The 10,330-nt window shown below is 25.6% G+C and overlaps 1 protein-coding gene across 1 annotated transcript; it reads right to left on the reverse strand.

Annotated features, from left to right (window-relative positions):
* Positions 1 to 5,088: 5,088 nt before the first annotated feature.
* LOC114131776 (putative inhibitor of apoptosis) lies at positions 5,089 to 10,057 on the reverse strand. The gene is made up of 8 exons (XM_050206181.1): positions 9,721 to 10,057; positions 9,125 to 9,253; positions 8,275 to 8,508; positions 7,994 to 8,216; positions 7,276 to 7,494; positions 7,019 to 7,212; positions 6,878 to 6,954; positions 5,089 to 6,116 (listed from the first exon to the last, which is right to left on the reverse strand). Exons 3-8 carry the CDS (start codon positions 8,506 to 8,508, stop codon positions 5,645 to 5,647), a joined length of 1,419 nt encoding a protein of 472 aa, XP_050062138.1. The 5' UTR covers positions 9,125 to 9,253; positions 9,721 to 10,057; the 3' UTR covers positions 5,089 to 5,644.
* Positions 10,058 to 10,330: the final 273 nt, after the last annotated feature.

A 10,330-nucleotide genomic window follows, 5' to 3' on the forward strand; every position in this document is an offset into this window, starting at 1 on the left:
GATTCAGCAAATTTAGGTATACCAAATTATTTTATTAGATTTTTTTCAAATTATATCCCAAATAGCATTTTCCAATGTCAAACCTTGGATCACCATTTAGATTTAATCGAATCCTAAATATTTAATCATCAAGTTTTAATATTCATTATATTAACAGTGATTTTAGATTCTGAACGAAGTGATGAATGTATTGGTTTTACAATGATGTGTGTTTTTTTTTTTGTGTCTGTGTACAGCATAACTAGTCGAAATAATGCTCCAATTTCAAACTATGGGGGTGGTTTCCGATGTAAAAGTGAATATCCTTGGTTCATTATAGAGGTAAAAAGTTAACGTTTTCCAACAGTTTTCAAAAAAATCGAGAAAAACAAAAAAAAAAATGACGAAAAAAGGCAATTTTTACGCAAAACCAGTTTTCGACCAAATCGATTTTTTTTTATGATTGTAATTCAAAAATTAATTACTGAAAATACTTGAAATTTTCACCAAATGTTAATATCAGTGGTATCTGTATATAGTTAAATTTTCAAAAAATTTTGACTTTTTTTGAATTATTTATAGACCACTGACATTTTCGATTTTTTTGAAAAATTTTTTTTAAAGTGTCGATAAAATTTTTTTGGCCTTATCAAAATACTTAAAAATTTAATGCAAAGTTCCTCATAAGTTATTATTATAGTGATTGAAAAATTATAAGAATACATAGGCACAATTTTTTTTTATTAGCATTTGAAGTTCAAATATTGACAAAAATTCGTCAAAATTATGAATATTTGCAAATTATTTTGTAGGTATAATTCATAAAAATGTTTGTATAGGCAGCTAAGAGTTGAAAATTTAATACAAGATTTTTCATAAGTTTAGCTTACAATAATTATAAAAGAACTTAAATGTTGGTGTATTCAGGCCATTAAAACATAAACCATCTTTTTCACCAACCACTGGAAATTATATCCTAGGCTGACAAATCATCTTCGTTCAGAATCGTTTTTCGTATACAATGATACCTATCATTGCATTCAAATTTAACCTACCCTAGTTCGAGGTCAACCCCACCCCCTAATGTACAGCAGAACGGAACCCACTTGCTCAATTTTTTTTATTTTAATGGTAGCAATAGTCATTGTACATTTTTAACCATTATAATATGGAAAAGTTGAAACTTTCAAACAACAACCACCACCACAGCAACAACAGCACTTATCAATGCCTCTTGTGACAAATTGTGTAAAAACTCCTTTAAGCTTGTTATTTTTTAAATAGTTTAAATTGTATACTAAATATTTAATATTTAATATGAAGTAATTATACTTATTGATTTAGGTACATATATTATATATTATACAATATTAGTCTTGCTAATATGTACTTTTTTAAATTTAAATATGTTTTAATTAGCTTATAATCTAAGTTTTAAAATAAGTTAATGGTCAAATATTAAATATATTGGGTTATTGTTTATAATGTCGGTATATTCTTAAAAAAAATTTTTCGATAAAAAAAATATACAAATTTCGTTAGTATTTTCACAATAGTTTAAAATTATTGGGCCCATTACATCGTATTTCGCCTGGGCTTTTTTCCTTAAATCCACCACTGATACGAAATATTTTGAAAATTAAATTATGCAAAGAAAATGCCAATCTAAATAACTAGTGAAATTTTTAAGTATCTACAATTTAGACTTTTTGAATAGTAACAAATATTTAAAATCGCAATAAATAAAATAATTAATCGTTATCGTTACGCAATTTCGTAAAAATTTAAAATTCAAACGCACTTAAAATTTTTCCTTTAATGATGCTTTAAGTTTTCTCTACAGCTACTTGAAGGACAACTTATGGAAAACTCAGTGTTGAATTTTTTAATTGAAGATATAAACACAAACAATTTTATGATTTTTCAATCATTATAAAATTACTTGAAAATTTTCGTGATTTTGACATATTTTGTAAAAATTTGAACTACAAAGCGCTTATAAAAAAAATTGTTTTTTTTTTTGTTCTTCCTTATAGTGCGTACACAAATAAATCTGAAGAATTTCCGGCTTGTGAGCGTGCCACATACAGCTGTCCATGTGAGAAGCATGGATTTTCTGAATTCAGTCCACATACTTGTAGCGTTTATACTTGTGCTTTGTTAATGGTCATTGCAAAGGCGAGTAACGAGTAGTGCCGCAACTACACTAATTTGGGCCCGTCTGTAAATAAAATTATTGCTCACCCCCCTCATGAAAAATTAACGAATTGTAAAATTAATTATTTCAAATTTGTAAACATAATTTGGAATTTGAGTTTTTACTCATACAAAATAAGGTTAACATAATTAGAACATATAGAGGTATTTGAAAATAAATAAATGTAATAATTTGTAGTCTATTTTATTCATTTTAAATTTAAATAAAGAAATAAATAATAAAAAATTTTCCTATAATGAAGCTTTGAGTTTTTTCTATAGTTATTTAAAGGAAAATTTATGGAAAACTTCGTGTTGAATTTTTTAACCTTAGATATGAATACAAACAATTTTGTTAATTTTTAATTACAAAATTATTTGCACATTTTTGCGATTTTGACATATACCGTAAAAATTTTAACTTAAAACGTTAATAAAAAAAAAAATGTGACCAACGATTTTTGGTTTTTTTTTTTTAACTACAGTAAGAACGACATAAGAAGTTTTGTATTAAATTTTTAAGTTTTTTTGAGAATCCAAAGTTGTTTTATTGACGTTTCAAAAAAAAATTCCAGTTGTCTATAAATCTATAAATATCTAAAAAAAAGCCATAATATTTTGAAAATTAAACCGTATATAGATAACGCTAACACAAACCTTTAGTGACAATTTCAAGTATTTACAATAATTCGTTTTTGAGTTACAACAATATAAAAAAAAAAAAACATTTTAAATCATTTTAATCATTGGGCCTCCATTATAGATTGGAGCCCTGGGCCCGTGTGTTTAACACACGTAACACACCCGGTTATTGCGGTACTGGTCACGAGTTCAGTAACTAAATACATGCTTCATCACTTCAATGTACTCTTTCCATTACTTGTTCTAAATATTGTATTAAATATTAATAATATAAATATCTAATGTTAATAAATAAATATTTAATTATCATAATGATTTTAGACTCCGGTTCAATGAGGTTTATTAAGTTTGTGAATAAGATTCGCATTAGGACATTAGTTAATTTAGCTGAAATGTATTCAACATATAAACTACGTACCATATTTAAGTTTATTTGTTGTGAGACTAACTTTATTTAGATTTAATAAATAATATTATGATTGGTAGGATTAAAATTGATTAATTAATATAATTTAGTGAATTAGTAAAATTACCAAGTATTTAAACAGAAAATTAAATCTTGTTTAACATTAGTGACTACATATCATCATAATTTATTATTTAAATACTTTTTATTTTTATTTTCTAATATTAATTATAAAAATTTTAAATAATTGCAATGGAGTTTATTATAGTATTAAGGGGGTGTATGGCAAAATCCCCCACGGATCTGTATACCATTAATTATTCCAGCACCCCCTAAATTCATATCCAATGTGCGCCTATGTAAGTAAATGCCCTATACATTTCTAATAGTTATTATTATTCATTGTAATTTAACCAATTCAGGTAGGTACTATATATATATTACTCTACTAAATATTTTTTTTTACATCTAGGTACTTACTAACTTCAAATACTGTATGATGTACTGTTTTTCTACTTCTAATATCAACTTTTGAAAAAAAAATGTATGCACAATTTATTGTAATAATTGATAAGAATTGCTTCTCTAGTACACACTTGGCTTAAAGGGGATGCTGCTATTCAATGTATACTATGTTACTGTAAATATATCACCTGTTTATTTTGCAAGAGAAAATAAAAATAAATAAACTATGATATTTTTAAGTAAATTAAAAATTTGACTATATATACATAGTTCTAGTTATAAACTGAATAATAAGCGGGTACATAGCCACGAAATGTCTATTAGAAGGGCCAACCACTTTTGGCCCTTACATTATTTTTCATAATTTGCCTCCAATGAGAAATTTATAAAACCTATTGAAGACTTCTATCTCCATACTCCCCAAATTCCACAAGCAGAATAGCAAGAATATTAATAATTTAAAATTTACCTTTAGTTGGTTAAAAAAATTATTTTCATATCTTAATAAAAATCAAAAATACTATTTAAGCAATGTTAAAAATTCATGTCATGTATATAAATATAAAACGTTTAAAATACAATATTTATGTAAATACCAAACAATTCAATATAAAATTATTTTATTATTTTTGTGGTACTCAGAAAACAATTGCACAAAAACATCTAAATCAGATTTTTTTTTAGCTTATTGAATCTAAATTAACTAGACAAGTATTTCTCATTCGATTGCATTTAAAGTTTTTCAATTGTCTATGACAGGAAACATTTATTTTATATACTGCACTGGAATCTAGAAAAGTTTTTATAATAATTGTTAGTTTATAAGTTTTGTTGAATGCAAGCTTGTTCTTTCATATAGATCAATTGATTTAATTAGGTTTTTTACTTTAACATTATAATGGTTTTAAAAAATTTTAATAGTTGGTAATTTTTTTACTTTTAATCATAACCTATCTATATTAAGGTTAGTAAACAACTATATGATTCAATTATTTAGTACTTAAAAACTGTTCACTTTGAGTGTGTAAGTAAGATATTGATGCAACAAACCATAATTATCTGTTAATGCATTTTCTAGTACTTTAATTTTTTTAATTATCTAATACAGATATGATTACAATATGTAGTCTTAATTTTTAAATCATTTATTTATGTGATTTGATTAGTTTCAAAAGAGCTCAGTATTTGACACTAATTCTTATTTGATATTATTTTAATATATAAATAGTCAATAGATCCTAATTTAATTTAAATTGAATGTTTTTTACGAATATAAAATATAATATAAGTAGTAATGATATATCTATCTATTACAAGTTTTATAATAAATAATACACACTTAAATAATACATAAGTTAATTAAAAATATTAAAAAAAAAAAAAAAAATGTATGTAAAATAATTGAATTCAAATAAATGTAAAAAACATAAACACATATCTACAAATAATTAAAGTGGTTCAAGTTAGGTTAGGTTAAGTATTAAGTCATAGTAAAAATGTTTAAAATTAGAAAATAGTGTTCTATCACACAAAAGTAATAAATTTATACTTCAAAAATGTTTTTATTAGGTATATTTTAGAAAATATACTTGGACCATTCATCTAATTGACTTCAACCACCTTAAAAAGCCTTTGGTTTTTATTTTTTTATAATAAAAAAAAAACTAATAATACACAAGTTAAACCAAAACTAAAGAAATTAAAAATAAATAGTTATATAAAATGATTCATTAATGCATTAATAATAACATTTACCTAAAAACAATAAGGTAGTTCTAGTCAGACATACAATAATGAAGACAAAAGTAAAAAAAATAAAGAAAAAAAAAATAAGTAAAAATAAATATTTATTTTACATTATGAATCTCTTTAAGAGTTATTGTTATTATTTTATGCATTGTTTATAATTAAAAATGTGTCATTTTATTGGAAGACATAAGTTACAAAAAAAAAAGCTTATAAGTATATTTTAATAAAAGAATAGACATCTTCTCTACAAAAAAGGCACTCACTCGTTTCTTCTGCACATTTGATACAGGTATAGACATGCCTACAAGGTAATAATACTGTTGACATTTCTTCTTTACGACAAACTTTGCAAAGCTTTGGGTTCAGTTCATTGTCTGAAGAAATTTTTGAACTGCACGGTTCTAGTTTGAGATTTTCATTATTTTCATTGTTCATACATAAATGTATTCTCATTAATCTTGTGCATGCCATTCTACACATAGAGCAATAATTACACGTTAAAGCACATTCAATGCAGGTAATGGCATGACCACAAGGGACAATAGCTATTTCGACTTCTTCCCTATAGCAAATTTTACATAACATATCATCTGGCAATAAATTAGGTGCTAGCTTTTGAAAATGATGCTCATCAATTTTTTCAAATAATAATTTGGTAATGTTTATCCCCATAAAATGCCTATAAAAAAAAAATAATAAAATAATAATAATAATATATATATGTACATAAATATATAAAACATTTTGATGCGTAAGTCGTGGGATCTGGTATAATTAATAATCTTACTAGGGGCAATCAAAAAGTAAGTTGCATTGGGCCTTATACCCAACCTTATATTATAACCTTATATCTGCATTGGTAAGTAGATATTTTTAATAAAATTTGGTGTTAATAGTTGACTATCATGGCTACTACTGCAGTTATGTTGTTAAATTTGCACAATGACCCAATTTTTATGGTTAAAAAATTGTAAACCAGTACAAATTCGTAGAGAGTTGTGTGAAGAGTACAATGTAAAAGTTTGCTTGAATGGAGACAAACAACTTCACGACGAAAATAAAAGCGTAAAATGCAACTTACTTTTTGATTTACATTTAATTTTGTAAAACAATCACCCAACAAATAATGTTCTAAACCTAAATTCAAATTATACAGTTAGATAAACCAATAATACCAATTCCAATTTTAAATCCCCTATACTATTTATGTTCAACAATCTATGCAGTTCCAACTAAACTACAGATTTAAAACGCCTAACTCTTTATCCCGTCAAACCGCAACACAGCGTAATATAGTTATATATTATTAACAAAATAAAATCATTTAAAATTTCCAAATTCTATTTGTTAGAATTATTAAACAAATAACAAAAAAATAATTATTATAAATTAAAAGACGCATTTCTTATTAAATGGTTGTATTTATTCAATGAAACGTACTTTTTTGTTGATTGTATACTCATTTTTGATTTGAGAGTGAGTGTATTTTTCGTTGCAGCAATCAACTTGAATAATTTCTAGAAATAAAATACAAGTCAAATTTCAAATATTGTTTCAAATGTAGTAGAATTATTAAATTACCAGTTGATCGGATTTTATTTCATCTATTTCCACGGCATTCACCCAGTCGCAAAAGCTTTTGCCTTTCTTTAAAATCAAATAATTACATGTTTTTGACTTTTCGGCATGTACTTCCCATGGTTCAAAGTCTTCATTACATTGAATGGTAGTAACACCACAATAGAAACAAGTCAAACTATCAGTATAACCATTGCCTAAAAACATAATAAAATATTAAAATGAACGATGAAATATTATCAATATTATTATCATTTTACCTGAATAAAAAAATCCAGCTTTGCATACAGCATTAATGTCTAATTGCAATGATATCACACATCTATTAAATGAATTAAGGCGGGCTTGAAAAGCAACCATTGTTTCATAAAATAAAGGATTTATGAATAACACAATACCCTCATCATGTAACTTATCTTCAATTGTTTTTACTTCTAAACTGGTTAAGCCATAGGGACCAGAAGGATTGTTAAAATGTCCTAAAAATGATTAAATTTTACAATTATTTCAAGCAATCTGCAAAAGTTAGAAATTATCATTTTTTTTATCAGACCCAAGTCTATTTAAACTGTAATAAAAATAGAATATCCTTCAAATTTTACTTTATAATAATTATTATTAAAATTCAAAAAAAGTCTGTAACAAAAATTTGATAATATTTATTGTAGATACATAAATAACATATGTTTTTCACATATATGTATTTGTGTCTAAATGTTTTTCAAAAAAAAAAAATCAATTAATAATTAAAATTTAAAGTTGGTTCTGATGCTTATAGGTATACGATTTATTATGAATTATGATATTGAAATTTGTTGGAATTAATTGCAAATAATTATTTAACTAATACACGAGTTCTCTTTTTTATGATGATTTTTCAGTTATAGTGATGTTATTAAAAACATATAATATTTACTTCAAAATCTATTACATTAATTCAATACAATTATAAAAATAATAAATATATGTGATATTTACTTTTGTATGAAAGAACAAATGGACATGTTGGCATATGAAACATATGTTCACCCATTGGAGTATCTTTTTTGTCCCATCTATCAAAGTCTTTCAAGCACTTAAAACACACTACATTATCTCCAACACCTGTGTAAAAAAAACCAGCTTTGGCCATATCACGAGGTTTCAAAAAGCTAACAGGCCAGTCTTGAAATGTATGCATACGACCTTTAATTGTCTTCATCTATAAAGAAAAATAAAAGGTAATTAAAAAATATTAAATTTATTTGATATTTACTTACAGACTGTCGAACAAATCTACATTTTTTAGTAGCGAGACTAAAATGTTTACATAATGGTTTATCACCACTTTGCCATGTAGAAAGTCTTAATTGGCAATCATTACATTTCACTAGATCTCTAACGCCTAAATAAAAAAAACCAGCTTGGGCCATTTCAAAAGGTGTTATAAAAGTTAAACTCCAATTTTCATTAAAGGTTCTCAAACGACTTTCAAAATCCATATCAATATCCATCTGCAAAGAAAAACACATATCAATTAATTTGCATTTAATAAATAAAAACATCCTTTTCATACTCAATATCTAACTTAATTGGGCTATAGAACTATAAGAAAAATACACAAAAATATAAATATTTTATAAATTAGATTTAACTTAAGTTATAATAATTCTATAAAATATTGACACGTATTAACTATTTAAAAATTCAATCATCTGTATACATTCATAATACAATAAATTTTAAATTTTAAAAATATAAATAAGCACATAACTACATAAATTGATATCTTATTATTACTTATTATAAGATATCCGTAGCTTAATATTTTAATGATGCTTATAATATTTAAACTTAATATTATTTATTAGTTTATGAAATGACAATATTATATAAGTTTAGATTAAAAATAGATAATTGGTAGTATAAAAACATAACTAATCAATCATAAAAAAGTTAATGTAAGTGACAAACACTGCGAAAAATGAAACATGCATAAAAAAATACGATGACCAAAAATTATTAAAAATCGATTGTGACTGTTGTCGCTCGAAAAGCAGACTAAACGATTAGAGAACATTATTGAAAACTTTTATGATTTTAAAGACAAATAAAAAGAGAACATCTTACCCTGTATTCGGTGCTAGCGGGTTTGTGTTTGGATTCACAAAATATGTCGTTGACGGACAAATAAAATAGTGATGAAAACAAGCACGAGTATTAGGGGCGCCGAACGAAAGGTGACTGCGACTTCTGAAACTTTGAATATCATAAACTCATATAAACACTAACTGGTCTCAGTAACTCTCACTCACACATCGCTGATGAGTGATGAATGTAGTTGTAGCACAGACTTCTATACTAACTAGATAAGGAACTCATATATTATTTGTATTATTAACATTGAAGCTCGCGTATCAGTTTCCGCTATTTTTTCGGTTGGCAAAACATTACATTTCCTATACAATATGCATTGGAATAACATCGTTTTTAATGGTAAAATATAGAAATAAATGAAAAATGATTTCTATAAAATATTCTTAATTTTTTTTAAACAACAGGTTTAGGCATCATAAAATACAATACAACATAATTAATATTTACCATATAATGCCAACCGAAAAACCTGGCTTCAATTGAAAGCAAGAATTCGCTATCTAGTTCTTTATAGAAATCTGTGAGTAGTAGTAGACGTTTTTGAAATTGTACACTGCTGATATACTTACTATCGGTTTACAAAAATGTAGCTTGATATGAGCACGTTTTTTCCGTACCTGACTAATGTTGTAGCTATCTAATTTCGACTGATCCGTGATCGATTTTTAATGTAAAAATAATGTAAACCAATAAACAGTGCCAGAAGAAATACGTTAAAGGCGAATAAAAATAATGAAATATATTTGAACAGAGCGTGCCGGGCTTGGATATCAGCTAAACACAAAGTCATGCCCATAATATTACGTTCAATAAAACGTGGTGGACTGCGGGTTAAGCGGTTAACAAGGAGGAAAATGATAACACGCTCATTGTTTATTCCAATCGAAGTAGCTGAGCTCTGGTGTCATTGATAAGAACTCATGAAATGTAGGTTTTTGGTATTAATTTATTATATATATTATCATAATTCATAATAATATTTTTAATAAAAGATATATTATACTGTAGTCGTAGTGCTATGTAAAATTATAATAAAATAACATTCAGCAATGCGTAGTAAATTATAAGCCATTAACTTACTTTAAATATAATATTATGTTGGACGCCAAATGGCGTCAAACGCGTTAAAACCCCTTCATGCATAGTGTGCCATATGTGGCATAAATTAGTTTTTCGTAA

The sequence above is a fragment of the Aphis gossypii genome, chromosome X (genome assembly GCF_020184175.1).
Source record: "Aphis gossypii isolate Hap1 chromosome X, ASM2018417v2, whole genome shotgun sequence".
NCBI classification, from domain to species: Eukaryota; Metazoa; Arthropoda; class Insecta; order Hemiptera; family Aphididae; genus Aphis; species Aphis gossypii.